Source organism: Penicillium alfredii (assembly GCF_028826965.1).
Source record: "Penicillium alfredii strain IBT 34128 chromosome Unknown utg000005l_segment0_segment0, whole genome shotgun sequence".
Taxonomy (NCBI): Eukaryota; Fungi; Ascomycota; class Eurotiomycetes; order Eurotiales; family Aspergillaceae; genus Penicillium; species Penicillium alfredii.
In genome coordinates this window covers 2,735,984-2,758,135 of record NW_026622702.1, presented here as the reverse complement: position 1 = coordinate 2,758,135, position 22,152 = coordinate 2,735,984, and the positions used below count along the sequence as shown (strand labels likewise).

The window sequence follows — 22,152 nt, the reverse complement described above, 5'->3', positions numbered from 1 at the left end:
ACATAAATTAAAGGTAGTGCTGTTATTAGTTTTAATCCTAAATCAACCTACATTTATCTAATCTCTGCAGCATTTAATATTCTAAACGAGTCCTTGACATCTGAAGCTAGGTAGAGTCTAAATAAGCTAGGTCTTGACAATCTCCAGGGCAGCTTCGACCAAGTACAAACTTCCTGTGACCAAGATCTGTGCTCCTGTGCCAAATTTCATGGCCTTCTCGATCCCTTTTTTCACAGTAGGTGCCTTGTCAATGGTGTCTGGGGGCCAACGTTTCATCCAAAATTGGGCATATTCTTCCAACCATCCGCTCGGGGTAGTGAAATGATGATCATACTCAATCTTGTCGACAAAGATAACATGCTGGATACGACTCTGTAGAGAGGTCCCCAGCGTCTGTAGTATTTTCGACCAGTCACGCGTCCGCTTCGGTGAAAAGTGGGCAAAAACAAGAACTCGGATAGAGTTACTGCTTTATTGTTAAGATAGCTGGCTAGCAGCCGAGCGGGAAACATACCTAGCCACCCGTTCATACCAATTCGCGACTACCTCCATACTCGTTTCGTTATGTGCTCCGTCTAGATACCAAGTACACCCACTATAATCGATGATATCGAAGCGTCCAGGCCAGCGGCACTTCTCAATACCCGCCAAAACGTCCCGTTCGTCGAGTGAGTGATCACTTCGTTGGAGAAATTCATGAGCAATTTGCGTGGCCAGTGCGACATTTTCTCGTTGTTCAAGGGGAATACCCTCCATCTTAACGACTTCGGCGAACTGAAGTAACGCTCCTTTTTCTTTTGACCGGCGCTCAATCTCGTGCTCAGCGTCTGGATCCTGCGGAACCGAAAGTGCAAGAACTCCGGCCTTGAAAATCCCACTCTTATGCCATGCAATACTTTGAATGGTCCCTCCTAGATTATCGACATGGTCCATACCAATCTTTGTGATGGCAGTGATGGCAGGATGGCGAATGAAATTTGTCGCATCGAACTCGCCGCCGTGGTGAGCCTCGCAGATAACAACATCGACACCTTCTTTAATAAACGTGTGGAACGATACGATAGCCATCATCTGAAGAAACCCGGGGTTCTTGGTACTGGATGGAGACATGTCAGACTCGATAGATAAGCACCTGGACACCTCAATGACGTATTTTGTAAATAGGTCTTCTGGTAACGGGGTAGAATCGATTCGGATTCTATTCCTCGGCCATAGACTTGGCGAGGTGTAAAGTCCGACTTTTCGAGTAATTTCATTTCTTCTCGCATGCTCTTGTAGGAAGCAGTCCACATAGGCACATGTGCTGCCTTTGCCCTTCGTTCCGGCAACATGAATGACATTCAAACGATCAATATCGTCCGTCTGATTTCGATTAGTAGTTTCCATGTAACTCTATGTAATGCACGCAGACCTTATGCCCAAGCATTAGTAGCCAGTTTGTCATACCCTCGAGCGGTGGCACTCCTCTGAGGGTAGAAGCATTTGGTGCTCTTGGGACGCTCGACGACGGCGGCAACGACGGCGACGCCGCCGAATCGGAAGGGAATGGCCGCCGGCACTTTTGAAGCAGTCTTGTAGCTTCCTAATCCTGTTAGACTTGGCAAATTATTTGAGATAAATATGCTCACTTGGTAGGTCATTTTCAAAGTCTGGGTCTCCCTTGGATTGTTGACTGGTGGCGTGAAATCACCTGACGTGAATAGTACGTCCCGGCACGTTATCCAGGCGACTCCGCCTCTATTTACCTAACACTATGAGATTCTGTCTCCTCCAATAACTGGAAATAGATGACACAGGGGTCGTCTGTTAACATTCTTGGTGGCCCAAAATATACTTAGCTTCACATATGAAGAAAAAGACTGATATAAAATAGTCGGACCAATTAGCATGCTACTATTCTATTTGCTCTTTAGACACCCATCTTCCATGGAACGCTCGACTGTCGGATCATAACATAATATAATAAACCGCATTTCGACCTCTATCACAACGGAGTTCAACATTCTATCCAGTCGATCGGAACAAAGTGGGGAGGAAACTAGCAAAAGGTACTTATAATTTACCCCAAACAGTTGGAGAAGGCACTGGTTCTCAAGAAGAGCGGACGAACATTTAACTTTTCGATTTTCCAGATTTTGCGCCTTACCGATATCTACGAATTAGCCAGAGGCATCACTCGGGCTTCTTCTTCAGAGGCAGACTCTTTCCCTTGAAAGGTATCATAAACTATCGTAGGATTTTTAATATATGATATAGAAGCCCTTTAGGTAGTAGTAATAGGGTATACGAGTAGAAGGATATATAGTAGATATACGATTAAAGGGTACTGGTAGGTATATAACTAAAGATAGCCTATAGAAACTTGCCTCTATCTCTTTTACTATTTTCTTACGGTCTATTTTCGTTTTGAAATACTAATCCCTTAGCCCTAGCGTTGCCCCTAAAAGGTTTTCCCTACAAGAGATAAGGATTAGGGCGATATTTCTTCTATATAGAGAGTAAATATTAAAAACTATTCTATACATAAAGGAGTTACTCCGGTACTAATCTAATTAGCGTCTTTAACCGATTAAATATCTAATAGAATCCCCTATATAAAGGCTAGCAAAGCTTTAGTACGATTAAAGATAGGTTTAGTGCTTATAGTCTCCTCTCCTATAGTAGAGAGAAGTATTACTTTATAGATAGACTTATAGTACCTAGTTAGGTATATATAATACGATATTCTGTTTCTGAACAGTATCGACCGCAAGTAGAACTCTACCTTCTTGCTCAATGGTCCTTTTTGATTTTTAGAGCGAATTGGTGGTGATTTATCGAGCAATAGACCGGTTAGGTAGTGATGGATAGCTCTAGGCACATAATTTGAGCTCTTTCCCGCTTAGAGGACCGCAGAAAACGGTTTCTTTTGCGCTATATATGGATGGAGCTGAATGGAAATTAGGAAGCTTTGGAGGTTATCAGGTATATTTAAATAGTGGGTTGCGAAAAAGGCAAGTTTGAGTTCTTTAAGAACTTTCACTTCGGCTGTCTTGCCGTCGGTAATTCTTCTATATAACGACCCGAATGACCCCTTAGAAATTTAGATATTAGCTTCAGGAAAATGATATTGGTCAATGGTATAATATCTTTTCGAAAATATAAAATATCTTTGTCAATAACTCATGCCAGAAAATTACTATCGGACTTCGCCATATATATAATCGCCCGTACACATTAAATAGGCTCGACCACTAGCACATGGCAGGTCATATATCAGATTTTTGCCTAATCGATGTTGCCAAAGCAGTCCTTAATAGAAAGATACACATGAAACCAGATAGTTTTTCAACAAGACAATTTTAGTTGCGGAGCATAACAGCATACTCTTATACTAAGGGTTCCGTTGTTACATACTCCAACTCTCAAAGTTCGATAGTATAGATAGCTGTCTAATCAACTACGTCCGAGGTATCAAATAAAGGCACTTAAAAAAACCAGTGCAAAAACAGAGATAATTCCAATGGAGGAAAATCAGGAAAGAAAAGAAAAAATCACTCCATCGTACTTTAAGACCGCATAACCCCCCTCCCAAAAAACTCACTCACAACCCCAAACCCATCGCGCGAGCGCTGCAACTCTGCCCGGAACAGATCATGCTGATCGGCCGAATCGACCTGGCGCTGGCGGATTGCACGCAGGGTTGCGTTGGTGGGCGCGCACACGGGGCATTGGGCGTCGTCGTCGACGCGGTTGAGACACCGCTCGTGGAAGGAGTGGCGGCACAGGAAGTGCACGGTGGGTAGGTCGAGGGTGCCGCCGCAGGACTGGCAGCGGCGGGATTGGAAGACGACGGATTGCGAGGCGAGTTGGTCGAGTTCTTGTTGTTTAGTGGCGGTTTCGGATTTGTAGCTTGCGATGAGGCGGCGGTTCTGGGATGAATGAGCTTGTGTTGAAATACATAGAATATATGAATAGACATGGGAAATACAGAATATTCATATCAAAGAAGAGGGGGTACATACCGTGGTGATTTCTTTGCGTTCGCGGTCGATATTGTCGCTGAGATATTTCTTGACCCGCCCCATCGTCACAACCGCATTGTTGCTCAAGGCTTGAATCACCTGTAGCGGAGAGAGGAGCCCACCTTCATCGATACGGCGCAGGACCGCATCGAGTTCGTCTCCAGCTTCTTCGAGAATCTTGGGACTCGAGGCGAAGTACGTCAAGGCATCCACGTACAGCTGGGGCTCGTCAGGCCCATACCGACGCAGCGCTTTGAGGGCGCCCTGTGTATCCTTGGCAGATGTGAAAGACCGGAAAATATCCAGCCGTAAACCTTCTTGCTCTCGGACGAGAGTGGACCCTTCTCGGAAATTCGAAAGGTCGGAGAGAAGCAGGACATTGGATGTAGAGATTGGGATCTGTCTAGTCAGACACAGAACATGACAGATGATAAAAGGACACGAGAAGAGAAGAAACTCACATCTTTGCCTTCGATGAGCTTCTTGGCCTTTGTTTCCCACTCTTGTCGCTCGGTGGCATCCTTCTTATACTTCGCCGTGTCCAAGTACATTTCGAACAATGTCGTGAAAAGATCTACTTTGGCAACCTGCTGTAAATCGGGTTGCTGCACAAGGGTTTCCAAGAAACTAATAAACTCCTGTGGATTATCGACAAACGAAGAGAAGGCAGTTCGTGGGTTCGGAATCTCATACTCAGGCGGCGAGCTCGCACCCGGGTCCTCGCTTGTTTCCAGAGGTTCAGAATGCTGAACTTGGGGCCGTGTGCTCGCTCCAACAGCCATGTACCGCAGGGGAAGGAGAGCGGCGAGGTTTTGAACGGTGCTGGTTGGTTGCGTTTCAGGCTCTGCGGGGGTTTCCACAGTACACGGCTGGTACTGGCCTGTGTAGTAAGCCTTGAAGAGCTCGGTGGTTCGTTCGGGGCAATGGGCCAGAAGAACACGGGCATATTTCATTAGATTGTGGTATGTCTAGTTGCAGGTTAGCTGGAACTCGTTCGTCACGGAATTAGTTGACAGAGAACATACCACTTCAGGATCCAGGCGCCAGATGTATTCCACTGCCTCGGCATACTTCTTGGAGTCTTCGATGAGGATATCGACAACCATGTCATTCTCGCCGTGCTTCGTGGCCAAGTACGCCGCTTGCTCAAAATAGCCTCCCTGTCGACACATGGCGATGGCAGTCTCCAAGTCAAACTTCAGCTCGCCAGGAGCCTTGATAAAGGAGTCCAGCTTGCTCGTATCCTTGAGCTTCGCATAGCAGTTCAAAAGCAGCGTTGTGTGGTCCACCGTGGCACGGCCATGGTCATGCAGCTCTTCCAAATACTCGATCAAGTTGTGGATGCGCTGTGTATCCAGATACTGCAAAATCAAGTTAGCCCTGCAATGTAGAGACATCACAAGCTCTAGTAACCAAGCTCTACTAACCTTGCGGATGACCTGGGATGGCTCCGTGTTATCAATTGCCCGAAGGTACTGCTGCATGGCCGTGTCATAGTCGCCTCGCTGGTAGAGAAAGTCGCCGTACTTGCGATAAATCGCATTCTGCTGTAGGGGATCAATCCCAGTCTTTTGCGCGAGATTGATAGCTAAAATGTAGAGGTTGCGTTCATAAAGAATTTCCAGCTTCTGCTGAAGACTCTTCTCTCGGTAGCGAAAGATCTAAACCAAAGTCAGTAGGCATCATCCAAGACAACGCAATCACAGACCTTTCCATCCGTTGTGAGCAAGAACAGATCATCCCACTCCATGAAAATGTGTTTCATGGGTGATACGAGGGATTCGCTGTGTCCGATGAACTTCAAATCGGTATCAAGGAGAGTAAAAGTCGTCGTGCCGAGAATTTCATCCGCCGAGCCCACCCCGTACTTCCTCAGAGGATCCGTCTTCGATCCAGCTTTGGGCGGACAAACCAGCGCGACATAGTCGCGGAAGGCATTGATGGACGTCTTGGGGCTCTCGAACGCATAGCTGGGGCCACGGCCACGCGGACCATACGTGTAAACAGCATCCTCTCTAGCAATCAGAATATTTCCCGCCTCTTTATCGAGCGTCATGCACCCCAAGGCACAGCCCGTGTCCTCCAACACGCGCGTGGGTTGGCCCTGGCCCCTGCCAGAGATGACGAGTGTGAGTATGCGGCTGGTAGTCGCGATATAGAGGGTAGTGACTGCGCCCTGTTGTGTCTCCAGTCCGGTAATGGGCTCCTCCGACTCGAACACAATGCGCTGCCGGGCGCCGCGGTCATGAATAAAGTCGCCGCGGATGATAGTCACGGACCCGTTCGCAAAGCCGACAGCCACCTGAGAGAGATCGTCGACGGTCGCAAAAGCAGAGATCTGTAGTCGCCGTAAGCCTCCCACTCCCGTACACTCCCCTTTATGTATGCTCCGCATAATCTCCGTACCAGGGCATACGCACCGGAAACTGCCTCCTGGCATTCTGCACCGAAACAGTCGACAAACAGCGCGGCCCGCCACCCTTCTTCTCTGTATCCAGCGCCCAGACCTTCATAACGGGCTCATTGAGAAGATCCTCCGCCACAGTAACCAGCAACGAAGAGCCATCGATCTGTTTCATGTGAGTGATCGAGCCGGCATCGTGCGCTCGGAACGACCGCACGACGCGGAAGGCCGAGGATACAATGTGGACGAGACCATCGACAGTGCCGAGGAAGAGGTTCGCGGAGCCGGTGCAGATACTCGAGAGGTCACTCTGGATATATCGTATCGATTTGTGAGCTTACTTGCGCGCGCCAAACAAGGGGAATAAGAAGACAGGCATACACCGAAGACCGAGGCGCTCTCTTCCGGCAGCGCGACCGGCGAGAGGTCGATGAAATTGAACGCTTTCCACTGTACGCGCGTTAGTCACCTTGCGCATGCCAATCACTGTAGAGACTGCCTTACTGATGTCAGCGCCATTTGGGGGATCGTGGATGCAGGGAACGGCGTTGAGGTTGGAGCTCTCCCCGCTGCGCTCGGGCCACTCCGTCCTGACGTCGATCCACCCGACTTACTATGGAATTGTTCCATCCATGGCTGGTTCCTCGATCTAGAGATTGCAAATGCATCGTATATATTCTACCTTCATGTCTTTTTGTCACATGTATATTTCTCTCTATATGGCAGATCTATACGGTAGAATTTGTGAACGTCATGCATATTTATGCTATATCTCCATAGTCCGAGCTCTTGAAAGCACTGTACAGATCCCAGAGGGTGAAAAACAGCTCAAGAAATAATATGACATGAGAAGTTTCGACAAAGCATCCTCGCAGCATATTTCACATTTGACTAGAGCGTCGAGGATCCCTCATAAAATCAAAACTATGCTGCAGCCAGCTACCAGCATCAGCAATAGCCTGACTGAGGTTAAAGCTCTCAGCAGCTCCCTGCCCATCCTGCGCAGTCGGAGGTGTCGATCCGCTCAGGGAAAAAGGCAAGGCAGCAGTACCCTGCGTAGTAGAATGGTGGGTAGTTGGATAATCAGAGGCTCGGTCTCTTGGATGCGGGCTTGCTTCATCTTCTGCACTGGGCTGCGCAGTGTGGTAATCATTTTCAGGCGAATCGGAGGATAGGGAAGAAAGAGACGAGACTTCAGAATCATGCGCTGTTTTCTGCTTCTTTGGACTCGCAGTTTGTGGCGAGCCGGGTCTGCGAGCTGTGGGTTTCTTCTCGGTGCTGAAGGTGAAAGGGGTGGTGGATTCAATCATGTACTGCGTGCTCATAGGCTGCATTCCGCCCTTCTCAGACATGGTGGCGTCCGGCTGGCCTTCCGGCTCTGAGAGTGCGAGTCGGGAAAAGGGAGTGATCTTGACGGAATGGGCTGCACCATTAGGCGAACGAGAGGTGCGGCGATTCTGGCCAGGCGTTGTGCTGTGATTTGGTTCTGGGCTTTCTAAGTCCTCTTGAAACGACTTCTGGGCATGGTGAAGAGCTTCCTGGGTAGAAAGTTGTGTATCAGGATTGGTGTCCATGGTATGCTCTGTATCTGCTTTTGGCACAGCCGTCGAGTGCAACGATGTGATGCGATCAGACACTCCGAGCAGCGCAGGCACCTGCTGTGCTGAAGGCAAGTTCCCACATGTGTTCTGTTCCGTTGGAGCGGTTGGACATGTGCTCTCGGGATTGGAGGCACTTGTGTTGTCTGCAAACCGAAGATCCTTCGGTAAGTGCACATGGCTTCCACTATCCTTGGCGTTGGCATCAATGTGTCGTTCGTCAGATTGATCTTGAGCGTCTGGCATAACCACATCTACCTGCTCATCGTCTGCATTTTTGGCGGCTGGGGCTTCCTCTGCAATATCGTCTGCAGGGGAATTCGAATGAGCCTGTTGACTAGTCCCACGACTGCGCCGCCGCCGATACTCAAATCTCGGAAGCTGAGATGATGACGAGATGACCCGGAAAGAGGACCCATGGCCAGGTTCATGGTTGGGGGATATCCGTCGTGGAAATGGAGATATTCGGACATCTGTAGAGCTATGGTCCTGAATCTGCACAGCCACTCGACTTGATCGCGGTGACTTGTCAACCGGAGAACTTGTATCCGTCTTGTCATTCTCCTTCGCAGTAGTATTCTTCGGAGTTCGCACGCGCGATGGAGATAGTCGTGGCCCTGAGTCCACCGAGCGCGGTGTACTCCTCCGACGAGCTTCATTCTCCGTCTGTCGGGACAGAACCCTAGGGGTTGGTGAGCTGGGCGGATCGAACTTATTCAAGTTCATCCGTTTACGGTCCTTCTTCAGCCAATCCACCGGTCCACGCGGGGCAAAAGACCGGTCATCCGCCAATGAAGAAGGTTCTTTCGATCTCGCCGGTGACCGAGACGCCGCCAGATCCCGTTTATCGCGAGCTGTTGACCGAGCAGGTCGTTGCCGATCGAATTTAGACGACGACTCCCAAGAGTCTCGAGCAGAGACAACAGCAGCCGACGAGAACGAAGAAGACGCAGGAACCTCCGGAGCAGCACGCAAGTCACCCGACAAGCCCTCCCGGAACCTGGGGCGGCGCAAATCCGTCTCCTGTACCACAGGCTCCGCAGCAGCACGAGCATCACCAGCTCGGTTTCGAGCCGAGGCCGCTCCCACTCCCACTCCAGTTCTCTTCAACTTGCGAGTCTTCTTCCATGGATTCACCCAGCCAGCATCGAAGGGTCCGCGAAGAGACGCAGAGAGGATAAACAGTGGACGGCCCTGTAGATATGACTCGGCGAGCGACTCGATCCTCTGGCGTTTTGCAGCCCTGGCAGCATCGTCCAGCTCATCGTCGGACCCTAGCAGGGTGCCATCATCATCACAATCATCATTATTATCGAAATTGGTGGAGGCCCGGGGCGGACATGATTCGAGTGCAAGCGGGGAAACCGGCTGCGGGTAGGGCATCGGGGCCAACGGGGTTGTCGCGCAGGTCGGCCGCGCGGGGGTTGGCGCTGCTGCTGGAGCAGTCGGGCACTGCTAGGGGTTGCAGCTGTGGGAGGCGGCAGAAACACACTCTCGACGTTGTTCTTTCATCTCCTGGTGCCGCTGCTGGCTGTTCAGTGCGGCTGAAGGGCCGGGTTGGGCCGAGGTGAAGAAGCGCGGGTTCTGCCTGACGCGAGGAAAAGCACTTAACGCGATGCCCCAGCAACGGTGGGGAAGCCGATTAGATAATGGGCTTTCGTCCTGTTTCTGAGCAATTGTGGCAGTTTAAATATATAAATTTCTTGTCTGGTTTATTGCAAGAGAAAGTATTTGCTTTGGTTATTGGCATGGTGACTGGTTGATTGTGTGTGTCAAGGTGGAAGAAGTCTACATGGAGATCCGACCAGATCTATTGATCCACCATACTATCTATAGTCAGCTCACACCACAGATGACAAGATCGAGTAAATCATATTCACATGAAGTAAAACTCTGCATAATTAAACACTGCACGGGTAGGTAAAAGAAAGAAGAGCAAGAAAAAGCCACACAGGTTCAATCATCACAGCAGCAAAGAACCGACAGGTTCATCATCGTCGGTACCACATAGAGAGAAAAAAAAAAAAAAAAAAAAAAAAAAAAAGAACAAACCCAGAAGCATCAAACGCTAACACTATTGGGAGCGGTAAAATGACACATGACATGGCGTTCGTCTATGACACATATTTGACCAGGGTATCGAAGCGGAATGCCACCACGGCAAGGCGGGCGAGGCAAAAGAAGACGAGAGCGAGAGAGAATACACATGTCGACAGGAGAGGTAGCCTTGCACATAAGGCTAACACTCAAGGAAAAGGAAACCGTGATTAAGTGGTCATCATAGCGGAGTGCTCAGCACGCTCCTTCATTCGCATGGCCTGAGCTTCGAGACAGCGAGCCATCAGTTTCGTCACTATCACAGCGAGAATTAGTATCTTAAGCAACAGGGACTCAAAGTTAAGACAAGCTCACCTGGCCAGACAGCAGCTCGATCCAGGAGACTGGCTGTCGCAATCAATATTTTACACCCGTATCCTCCCTCAACCGCACTGGGCAGTCGTTGCATGACACTCAGCGCCGACATGGAGTTGCTGTTTTGTACCTGGCGCTGCATCTTGGCCTCAATACTCTCCAGGATTTCCTTGATCTTGTCCACCAGCTTGCAATCTTCATCTTCCAGCAGCATCACCCCGGGCACCTGAGTCAGATCGACGTCTTCTCGACCCAGAATACCCAGATAGGGCCCAACCCGTTCCTGGACAGTGGTGATCCATTCCGCCAAGACTTGGGCACAGTCGAAGACACACATTGCACACTGGATAGGCAGTTCCCGCAATGAGAACTCGGCAAAGGTGTTCCCAAGCCGATCCGACATCGAAATGGAATCGGCGGCATAGAACGCGGCTTTGCGAAGGTGCCTCTCATGTTTGGTCTGGCCAGACTTGTATATACTCGACAAGGTCTGCATAGGCTCGTCCTGAGTCGGAGTCTTCGAGATAGCCAGATCCGAGACACCTAAATCGGCGATCGAGTCCCGTCGGCCATCAAGGACATTGGGAAGAGACGGGTCCACGACATCATTGATAGCTGCATCGGCATGCTGGAACATCTCTGTACCCCGAGCCAGTTCATCCGCCATGCCGTTCCAATCCCGCTGCCAGAACGCTTCCTTGCAGCGACCAAGATTGACGAACAGTCGAACATACGCCAAATCCAAGAGGGGAATGCTGTCGGCAGACAATGGCCCCTGCTCCGAACGGATTCGGTCGTTCCAGACTATGAACCGGGTTGCTGGCCCAGGCTGCTTGCCATGCTCTTAAGGCCGGTTCGATAAGTGACTGCATTGCATCCGTTTCTTGTGTGGTCCATTGTCGGCCCATGTGTCGTTGGCGAGTTTCCCAGATGTAGTTGTGCAGAGAATAGATGAGAACGAGGCATCCGAAAGTACTAGGGCAGTTGTCCGTATTAGACAGATCGTCGGAAAAGAAGTTCGAAGTGTGGTTATGTTGCTCTCTTTGACTGGCGGTCAGGAGAGAGGTCAAAGCAGCTGAAAATGACACGGTCTTCTGTGAGGCTGTCTGGCCTCCCATCTGTTTCCACGCTTGGGGCGACTCGGCTGACCACAAGTCCTCTTCGCAAGGGAGATCAAGGCAAATCTCAGAGTTGGTGAGGGCTGGCGCATGGTTGTATGCCGACACAAGGAAGCTGGAGAGAATGAAGATGGCGTAGAGCGTGCGTTTCCGCTCCTCTACAGCCTTCCAGTTCAACCAGTCCCTTTTCTCCTTGGGTTGACTAAATGACGGGGACATCCAGTTGTCGCTGTGGGCGGGGGAATCGCCCCCATGAAGACCAGTGCTAAGGTGATCCTGCGGCAGGGTGTTGGGGCCCAGATGATGCGTTAATTCGGCTGCGCGCGCCAGGCTGACCAGGGCAGCGCAGTGTGTACTAGCAATATCCGCGGACGTCTTGTCACCGCAGGTATGTCCATAGATCACGTTCAATAGCATGGCCTGAACCAACCAGAGCGGAGTATTGTGAACCGAGTTATCCCGAGTGGAAGTGGAACGGCCGAGCGCAGCAGACATATCGGCCTTTCGCCGCTCTTCGAGATACAGCTGGATCATCTTCTTGGCAGCCTCGAAAAGATCCTTGGAAGCGGCAGGGTCATGTTCGTACAGGGCACCGATAGCCGCCATGGAAAGGATCAGGCAGCCTCCACCGCCTGCGACACCAGTCGAACTCAGATTCAAATGTCCGCTTGGCGTGCGCAGGTTACTAGTATACTCTGGCGCCTGGAAGTTGAGGGTGGGGATATGGAGGAAGGGGAAGTGAGGATGGAAGTAAGTGATGTAGGCCGAGATGTACCGCTGCATGTCCGAGGTGGTGGGAAGTTGACCGGTGCTGTGGAAGCCATTCGAGCGGGTGAAAAGCTCGCGACTGTTCGGGAGTCCATTTGCGGGCTGAGAATACTTGCGATGACTGAAGCCAGTGGGTTGCGACATGCTCGCTAATAGAGCCTGTCGTGTGGAGTCTGTAAAGGTATCCGTTGAGACTGGGGCATGTGGATTTCGAAGGGCACTATTCGGGAAAGGAACGTTGAGAGGATTAGGAGATTCTCCGCTTGTTGCCAACGAGGATGAAAACATACTCTGCGAATGTCCTCCCACGATGGGCTGGCCGACCGAAGTCATAGATGGAGGGGTGGCATACGTCTCAGCAAACGGATTCTGGGCCATCAAGGACTTGGGCGACACGGTTTCCGGAGGAATACCCAAGTCATTCAATGTGGTCGGAGAGAAATCAATGGCAAACTGGTTGGCGGGCGCTGCAGTCTGCGACGGGAACGGGTTATGCCAGCCATTAGAAATGGGAATACGATTGGGGCCATCTAGCATGGCCTCGCTAATCCCGCTCTGGCTCCCCGTGCTCATCGCCGACGGCGAGGACCCGTCAATCACCGAGTCATTCCCATTTCCCAGGGCAACCGCCGCATCAAAGCCATTCATCCAGTCAAAGTTCATCTCCTCGTCCATCATGGGATCTGTGGGAGGCGGCACGCCATGGGCATTGTGGCCAAAGGGAGAAGAGGGCGAGTCACCAAACCCCTGCGGGGAGCCCGCAAAGTGCAATTGCGCCGGGTTGATGGTGCTGCCATGGCCCATCAGCATACCATCAATGCCCATGTCGAAGCTCCCGTACACCGGAGCGGTCCGAAGACCGCCCGACATATCCACGGGGAGGCCAGAGGTTTCGATTTTAGCCAAACCATTCACCGGCGGGTGGCCAGAACTATACCCCCGGTAATCCACACTGGAGCCGATCGAGGATCCGAGACTGGGATGATACGCATGGCCTGATTGGGGTGCAGAGGACGGGTTACTGGGATTGGAAATGCCCAACGCCGCCCCATCAATATGACTGATGGTGTTCGCCCTCGGGCGCATCGAGGACGAGTTGTTGGCAATCGAGTTCTTGCGAACACGATTGGTGCCTGAGGCTGCCCCCGTGCTCTCTCGACGGCCATTGCGGGGCCGCGAAGACGGCGTCGAGGTCATATGCAGTTTCTGCTGATGTCTGAGCAACAAGTCCCGTCGGGCAAAGCATCGCGCACAGTCCGGGCATTCAAATGGCTTTTCCTTGGTGTGCGACCGCTCATGGCGCTTGAGATGCTCCAGTCGCGCGAAGGAGCGACCGCATGTCGTACAGACATGGGGTCTCGGCTTATCCGTTTTAGGGGGTGGGATATTACCCGCTTGACCATTGACCTCGGGCTGTTTCTTGGTGTCTTTCGGAGCTACCACCAGGCATTTGGTAAGGAGATGAGCGTACGGTTTGTTTTTGGATCGCAGGAACTCACCAGGCATGTTTGCGGGGATCTCGTTGATACTGGCAAGGTCCGCTATTTGAGGACTATAGTCTTGATCTTGATCGACCATACCACCTAACAGCATCCTAGTATTCGATTTGGTTCCTCACGGACCAGAGTGAGTGCACTGATCCCGGAGACTGAGATACCGACGAGGCGGGGAGCAAGAGGGAATGAGGACTGGTCAAACACCCCAAGCAGGCGATTGACGATCAAGAAGCGCGTGGGTGCACGGTGTCTTGCGAGATTTACACAATCAAATGCCGCTTCGACCACTACAAGGGTCGGATGACATCAAGTTAGCATGCTTCTTGTATGATGCGTAGAGACCGGCCAAGTCATTTAACCCCCCTCGACCCAAGGTAGCGAGCCAGGCTATCATGAACCGTGGCCAGGGCAAACGAGAACCCACCCAGGAAAGAAGTAAGTATAGAGCACAGCTCTCGAAGTCGCTATCTTTGAATGGTGTCGGATTGATCAAAGCGATTCAGATTACAGGAACTGAGGACCTGCGGCCGGTGTGGCGAAATGGTACCTGGTGTTGACGTCTTCTCGGAGGGCCGGACCATCAGCCAAAGACGTCGGAGGGCCGCACAGAGGACACAAACCCACTCACAGTGAAATTCTCGATGATCGTATATCTCACGCACGCAAGTGATCCATTGAAGGAAATGCCGCCTCACAATCGAGTCAGTCCGAGCATTCGGTGGATAAGCCGGAGATAACCGAGTGGAGTGAGATAGCGGGCAATTGTCGATAAGAAGATAGGGACAGCACGAGCCAGATAGTATATCACAGAAACACAACAGGAAGATGGAGAAACTAGAGAGGGAGAGGGAGAGAGAAGATAGGTGAGAGTAAGAAGGAGAGAGAGAGAAAGTTGAAGGTCGAAGAGTTCCCAAGTCCAATACTAACACTGGGGAAACGGGCAGAGGTACCTGGGTCAGGGTATCGACTTACATACGTGGTAGTAAGCCGTGGCAGTAGTGGCGGTTCGGATGGGTGTACTTGGAGATACGCAGATGCGCGCAGCGTGGGGGGAGCGAGAGCGCTGGGACTCAGGATGTATATCCCCTCGCAACGGCCACGCTCCACGCACGAGGGCCAACAGGCCCAGAGCCCAGAGAACCACGAAACAGTATTGATACGAGTGGATCCCACGGGCTGGAGTCTACCAATGACCTACTCACGATTACCTAGGGGGCTGCCGGATCTAGCATAGCGTAAATCTTATGGACACGCACGGGCTCACCGGATGCCCACCAGTTCCTGGCTCCGATGGCCCCATTGGCCGTGCTCCACGTAGTTGCTGACTTGGGATTAGCTGTGTAACGCCACCCGTATTCTGATAAGAATTACACCGTACCATACATCGATAGTGGGATCCTGTACCATCATGGTGCTTTAGGAATCCGTAGAAATCGAGAGAAGTACTGTATATCTAGAGGAAAGAAATACTGGAGTATCCCGAGATCGTCTACTGGCATTTCCCTGTGCCAAGGCGGCATCAGGACGGTGGCACTACTGCCGAATCCCTGTCGAGAGGTCAGCTTTGATTCAACAATACCAAGTGGGTCCCACCGGACGAGTCACGACGGTTGCTGGTCTCCCCGTGTAAGAATCATACGAGCCATGGGATATCATCGATACCTACAGGTAAAATAGTTCAACAGGAATAGACCGGACAGGGGCGGTTTCGGAGTTACCGTCAACTTGTCCGGGTATTCTTAGGCAAAGAGAGAAAACATTTGAAACGTCGTGAACCAGTCACCATCGCGATGATGTGACCAGGGACGCAAGATCCACCCGGGAGAGAGAAGGCTGGGGGCTGAGCTCATCTGGCGGCAGAATCCGACTAAGAAAAGCAAAGAAAAAGAAAAAGCAACGAGAGGGCCATGCGCGCCCATTTTTGTGGGGAAGGCTCCTTTCAAGGGTTCGTGTGGGGGATTGCCCCGGTACGTTTTTCCTCATCTCGTGCCGTCTACAGTTGCATTGCAATTGGATGAGGGATATCCTCCGGTTTTCTTCTTGTTGTTTTCTATGGCACATGGCACTTCGGGCCATGGTTACGATGTGGCAAGAGATTACCAGACAATGTGGTTGGATCCCAGTAAATGGTGGGATTTCTCTGGCCACTTCAGCCGTTCTCCAGATTTCCGGGTCTGCTTTTTTTGCTTTTCCCCAGGTTCTGCTAAACTTTCTAGAAATCGATCCGAGAGCTGTGTTTGGCTGTTGTCTTGATTGCGATCTCTCTATAGATATACTATGTTTGTACAAGAGAATTCTCTCTATGGTATGGTAGCTTATGATCTTATTGTCCTACGATCACTCTCTTCGTCTACTTCTATACTATTCAGATCTTGGTGAATCTTCCTACAGTAAGTGTATTTACTTGGATTACAGCCATCGCACGGACATCTCGTTTGCAGAATCCCCCAGACTGGCCCCTGCACACTAAAGCCACTAGAGCGACACTAACAGAGCTGCAGGTGACCCGAGATGAGTCAAGGACGGCCGAGCGACAAATGAAACAGCTCCGGCAAGCGACGCTCCGATGCGAGCTGCGGCTGGGATGATCGAGCTACGAAATGTAATAATAATAATTAATCATAAATAATATACCTAGGTGGAGAATAGAATTAATTTATACCCTTTCCGAGTTAATATGAAATGCAATCATGATAATCATCATATCCCAGCCACACTGCGCGATTTTAGCCCCAAGTCAGATGGAAATGATGGATATCTCCCTGACAGCTGCAGATACGGTTAACCGGCACCCAAACCCGTGTGACCTACTATTTACAATGATTTCAAAGTGGATTTCTCCCGATCCTTTCGCAGATGCAGGTCCAGGAGGGTCAATGGCAGTGGGCATGACAATTGAAAGATAGAATACTTACGATCATCATATCCCTTCCTATACCCTCCCAGGAAATACTATAGATGAACAGAATCCCTCTCCCGAATAATTATCGCGCGAAAACAGGTCGGAGTGCCGAGTTCAGTTAAATGCGTAACCGCGCTTCGCGGGATGATCGCGGACACCTTGCACCAGTGCGACCACCCTAGAGGAATTTGTACCCTACTATCCTGGGCTCGGAAGAAAATACAGAGAAAATAATAATAATAATAATAATAATAATAATAAAAAGGCAAGGCTAAAATATCCTGAAAATAACTGACATAATTCATCAACTAGAAATTCTCCGACTTCCCTCTCCCCCTGGTCTTGTCCTCGGGGGATCACCGAGTGGCTGGTGCGGGTTGTGCACGATGGGGTCTGCCGACGGGCGCGCCTTGGGTTCTAGAGTGTCCTAGGGGCTGCAGATCGGATTGTGGGCCGTGTTGATAGCAATATTATTATGTTAGCATGTCACTATGGCAGTAGAAGACAGTAGTACATAGCAGATAGTAAGAAGTATAGAAATCATATCAACGCACAAGGCGAGACAGGGGTTGACTGCTAGTGGCAGTCGAGCCGTTATTCTACAGGTCTTGCCCATGTCTCGGAAAGTGAATCATGTCAACACAAAATAATAATAAATCAAATGTATCTATGGAATATATCCCATCTCGATTACTGACTTGGGTCACAAGCACGCCACAACTCACCCTGAGGCTCCCCGTCTTCTTTTTTGCCTACGTCATGGAATGACCTCAGACTCAGAAGGATTTGGCCGAATCCTGTAGGGCACAAGCACGGATCAAGTCGATCTAAGGAGCCAGTCTCTTGTCATACCTGCTGTACCTACAATATGAGGCTTGCAGCGAAAGGATTGTGCAGTGGCGCTGTGCAGTGACAGCATCCGATCCGTAAAAATACCATATCGTCCGATGGGTGACCAAGTCGCCAGATATTACATGCACATTAATGTGAAACGCACTTGATCTTTGTCGCTCTCTCTCGAAACATCGAAGATTGGAACCGTCGAATCCACAAGTGGATCTATCTCCAACGCACCAAAACTGGGAAAATAAAACCGGGCAATTTGGAGTATCCATTGGACTATCATCACTGACGTTGGATGCTGGGTCCGATAGACAGAAAATACCACATTGCATGCAGATCGCCCGTGGAAGATGCATAGCGGTCTGCAAAGCAAATGCCGGAAGAATCAGCCCTCAACTGCGACTGGGCGCTCGAGCAACCGCTGCACTGACGATCCCAAAAATTAGTGGGATTTTCGACAGGAAAACAGAAACTGCCAATGGAAAGACAGACATGTTGCTCAGGCCCGGAGATGGACCTATGATTCGGTCCTGCATAACTACATCCATATATCTTTGGCTATCTCTTTGGCCGTGTCAGATCGGCAATCGAGTGATGGTGGTAATTACAGTCGACTCACATGAGCGCTAAATCCCAAGTGAAGAAGTTATATTTAGTTCGAGTTTATCCATACTCTTCCCACTTACACACCATTTAATTTCTTATATACTCCCCTTATCAATATGGCCCACCCTTATTTCCACCGCATACGTATATTACCGGTGACTTGATTCGAGGAATCGCGACATCTGCCGATAAGAGCACGTATACAAAAGCAAGGCTGATATTATTTCCGCGCAAATTCCACCGGAGAAAGGCCGACGCCGTCAAATACCGCGCTAGTTTGGTCTGACTAGAACTCTACTCGGTCGCAGTGCATTAGCTGTATTATCAACATTGTGATATGTCCAGTATTTCCCTCGGATATCCCCCCTACATAGTAGTGTCTTACCACTACCATTGTAAATAATGTAGAGGCTGGTTCAACTCAACGGGCTTCGAAGCAATGCATGTACCTTGCGCGTTGGATATGCATACTTCTTCAAAGAAAGAGGCAAACACCAACCATACATAGCTGATGCGACACAGGGACAGCAGTGTCTAACGCCCGTACCTTAATGCTCGTTTTTGAAATTGTGGCCAACAACCCATCCATGCATGTCATACCACAGAAGCCCTATCACTACACTCACTAGCCATAGCATGACATCTTGATCTACAAGGCACATACAGCACACTGAGCCATCGACCTCGCCACAATAAACAACCAAGCGGTCGATCTACGCAATCAGCCTATCAAGTAGAAATACAATTTACCAAGTACTATACATAGTACACATAGGATAGTACTGGAGGTACCCCAACAACTTTCAACCCCCTCCACCCACCACTCGCCTGCCACTCGTCCTGGATCATTGAACCGACTGGCGCCCAGCCCTGCGTACGTCGCACCCGACTCGGGCCCCCGGCCTGGCTGCAGCGCCAAGAGTAAAGACCGGCCCCATTCTAGCCCCCGTAACCCTGTCTTAAAGGATGTATGTATGTATAGAATGTACCTAGTATCTTTCTCGTGGCATTTGCTCTGGGGGTAGCATGTACTTATATGTACACCTGTTTCTACTGTATGTACCTTTATGTACTTTACTTACAACTCATCCTGGGGCCCATGCTCCTGAGCTGCTCCACACTTCTCTTCCCAAAAAATGTTTTGCATTGCAGATGCCCCTCCCCCTCCTTGGAGCTGCTTTGTTGTTTGGCCGAGGCTGATGGTCTTTGCACGAGAATAGCGGAATTAAAGGCGTGCTAATTCCGCGGTACTGTAAATAGTCCTGGAAGGTTCTCTATATACTGTTACTACTGGTTAGTCAGTTTGAAGTTCTTTCTCCCTAGTAACTATCGGTTCTGTCGTACGCTACAATATTCAACTATTTTCAAATTTATTGAGCAATTGATGTACCTAGTTCCAGTGTCTGATCTGGCATGGGTACAGCTAGTAGCTTAACAGTCAGCCCTTGACCTAGCTGAGTATCAACCACTAAGTTTCTAGTATTCTTCTTATAGAAGACGATGATGATGACAAACCAGAAAGATATAACTAGGAGCAAGAGAAGAGAGTAATGATACATGCATGGATACAATTCCCCTCGGCAGGTATGTGTCACCTCAAGAAGTCCAGACTATATCAATGTCAGCTGTGGATCTGTGTTTCTCTGGTAAGTTCTTGGACGCCTTATATACCCCATAGTCTCCAGCCATGTCCCTGCACAGGGCCCCTCGGGACCATAGCTGGTTCTATATTTATTGTCTAGGGCCACCAACCCTGCCAAAACTAAACTAGTGCAACGGGCAAGTCACAGGCCCTCGTGGCGTACAGGAAACATACATCAGCAATATAGAGGACTACTTTTGGATCCAACCCATCGCAAAATGAAAACCAAATTCGGTCAATATTTATGTGAAAAGGGTCTATCAACGGCCAAAAACGTAAACAGGAAATCTTTTTGTTTGATACCCCGGCCCGGCATCTCAACCATGACTACAACTCCGGACATGAAAAAGGATTCGAATGGTATATGAGCAGGGCATGGCACATGAAAACGTGAGTCGATCTGCTCATTAGACACTGATGGTCTTGAAGACACTGTAAAGCAAGAGAGGTTAGTATATCAACACAGGGATTATCGAAGGGTCTGGGTCCCTAAACAGGGGGCTCACCTAAATCCGTTGCCGCCGGTGGCCATTAGCGTGCCCGGCATCTGGGCCTGCCAATGCACTTCCTTGACAGACTCCATGTAATGCACGAAGAGCAGCTGAGGCGGAATCTCGGCCATGCCGGCCTGCCGGCTCTCCTCGTCGTCCAGCTCAACAGCCAGATCCCACAATGTGACGGTATTGTCTGCAGAGCCGACAGCCACCACACTGTCATCTGTCGGGTGCCATTCGATACTCGTGACGGGCTCCTTGTGGAAATCAAACGAGGCAACAGGCGACGCGCTAATCTGGGATGAGGGAGCCGCAGCATTCGGCTTCCAGTGTCGCAGGTCCCACACGGCCCACTTTCCATCGTCGGCGCCAGTCGCGAGGAGGTGGGAGGTCTGCTTAGACCAGCTCATGACGTTGACGTCCGTCTTGGAGACCGGCACGTCCACGGCGGGCTTGCGCGACTTGGATCGCACATCCCACACCTTGACGCTGCCGTCGCTGCTTGCCGAGGCGAACACATTTCGCTCGTTGGGGGACCATTGGAGCTCCTCCACCGACGAGGAATGTCCCGTGAACGGACGGTTGTCCGTCACCCAGCCGCCGCCTTCGGTGCGAGAGGTAACGTAGATCAATCCGTCATTATCACCAGTCAAGAGCTTGCCCAAAGGCTGCAGCGGAGACCAATCCAACGCATAGCCCTCGGCCTTGTGCATACGGAGAGTCGAGAGAGGTTTGGAGGCGGAGGGAGGGAGAACGGTGCCGGGCACGTCGAAGCTAGAAAGGTGGGAGGTAACATCGTGGATGAGAACTTGAGAATTTTCGAGCATGGTAGCGGTGAGGGTCTGCGGGGGCTTGTTGTAGTCTGCGGATTGTGTGGGAGTCTGATGGGAGCGAATGCGGTTCGTCGTCGAGCCCAGTGGGATGGACTTGTGCTCGAGGATTGGCTCGCCCATATCGTCATCCGAGTCCGACTCATTTTCTGATTCCTCTCCTTCCTTCTCCATCTTGCTAAGCCCGCTCATCTTGAGCACCATGAGCTCATTGTCTTTGGCCCTAGATCCCTCAGCCTGGGTGCCCGCAACGGCGTAGACCGTGGCGGGGTAAGTCTTGCGATTGTCGCCGAGAGAGTCGCGCACAATATCGAAGGACAAGCATGGCCACGGTGTGCTAAGGGTATGCAGCATATCATATGTGGAGGGATCTGGCGAGAGCGTCTCTCCCGGTGCCAATTTTGTCCGTCCAGGAATGAAGGTCTGCTTGTCAACATCCATGGCTTCGGCCTCTGCAGTCCAAAAATCAGCCGTTGTCACTTGGACCACTCGGATATACCAGACGCACCCCTTTCCTCTTCTTCACGCTCGGCATCTGGTCGGCCGTCGACTCCTGCCTCTAGAATTTCATCCTCGCTCTCGAATTCATCCTCGAATTCATCTTCAAACTCCCCCACCTCGTCGGGAGGGTCTTCTGCAATTGGGCGCTCGCCGGCCTTGAGCGCAGCAGACTGGTCGTCCGCAGCATCGGCGGCTCTCTTAGACATGATGTATGGAGAAAATTGTCGGAGACGTCCAAGAGAGGGAAAGAGGCGGCCGATAAGAAGTTTTCGGCCCAAAAAAATCGGCAGAGTGGGAGGATCCACTAAGCCTATCGGGGACTAGCGTAGATCCCGCCTTTTGCGATGTTGACGAGGGCTGAGAGTCACAACGCAAGCTCCCACTCTCTCGTTTGCTGCTCTGTTCTCGTGTTCTTCCCTGAAGATTACTTCTCTCATTCCCCTTTCTTCGCAGACTCTCTCAGCGATCAAATTTTCCGTTTGGGTGCCTGAAGTTGGTCCTAAACGAGGTTCGCTACAACCGTATCTCATCCCA

General features: G+C 50.6%; 5 protein-coding genes across 5 annotated transcripts; all 5 read right to left on the bottom strand.

The window, feature by feature from the left end:
• Window positions 1-126: 126 nt before the first annotated feature.
• NUU61_004462 (uncharacterized protein) lies at window positions 127-1,582 on the bottom strand (the record flags this gene model as incomplete). Its single annotated transcript, XM_056655044.1, has 3 exons — window positions 127-466; window positions 515-1,362; window positions 1,412-1,582. Coding segments are annotated over 3 exons (1,359 nt in total), but the record flags the coding sequence as incomplete, so codon positions are not given.
• Window positions 1,583-3,548: 1,966 nt separating this feature from the next.
• On the bottom strand, window positions 3,549-6,927 carry NUU61_004461 (tethering complex subunit PEP5; the record flags this gene model as incomplete). Its single annotated transcript, XM_056655043.1, has 9 exons — window positions 3,549-3,911; window positions 4,005-4,403; window positions 4,466-4,972; window positions 5,030-5,365; window positions 5,432-5,665; window positions 5,713-6,342; window positions 6,425-6,718; window positions 6,790-6,858; window positions 6,913-6,927. The coding sequence occupies 9 exons, from the start codon at window positions 6,925-6,927 to the stop codon at window positions 3,549-3,551; spliced, it is 2,847 nt and encodes a 948-aa protein (XP_056513070.1).
• A 362-nt stretch (window positions 6,928-7,289) lies between these two features.
• NUU61_004460 (uncharacterized protein) lies at window positions 7,290-9,389 on the bottom strand (the record flags this gene model as incomplete). The annotated part of the gene is made up of 1 exon (XM_056655042.1): window positions 7,290-9,389. The coding sequence occupies one exon, from the start codon at window positions 9,387-9,389 to the stop codon at window positions 7,290-7,292; it is 2,100 nt and encodes a 699-aa protein (XP_056513069.1).
• Window positions 9,390-10,273: 884 nt separating this feature from the next.
• On the bottom strand, window positions 10,274-13,897 carry amdX (putative C2H2 transcription factor (AmdX); the record flags this gene model as incomplete). Its single annotated transcript, XM_056655041.1, has 3 exons — window positions 10,274-10,359; window positions 10,419-11,100; window positions 11,153-13,897. 3 exons carry the CDS (start codon window positions 13,895-13,897, stop codon window positions 10,274-10,276), a joined length of 3,513 nt encoding a protein of 1,170 aa, XP_056513068.1.
• Window positions 13,898-20,200: 6,303 nt separating this feature from the next.
• NUU61_004458 (ribosome biosynthesis protein RRB1) lies at window positions 20,201-21,824 on the bottom strand (the record flags this gene model as incomplete). Its single annotated transcript, XM_056655040.1, has 3 exons — window positions 20,201-20,225; window positions 20,300-21,569; window positions 21,626-21,824. The coding sequence occupies 3 exons, from the start codon at window positions 21,822-21,824 to the stop codon at window positions 20,201-20,203; spliced, it is 1,494 nt and encodes a 497-aa protein (XP_056513067.1).
• Between the last annotated feature and the right edge of the window lie 328 nt (window positions 21,825-22,152).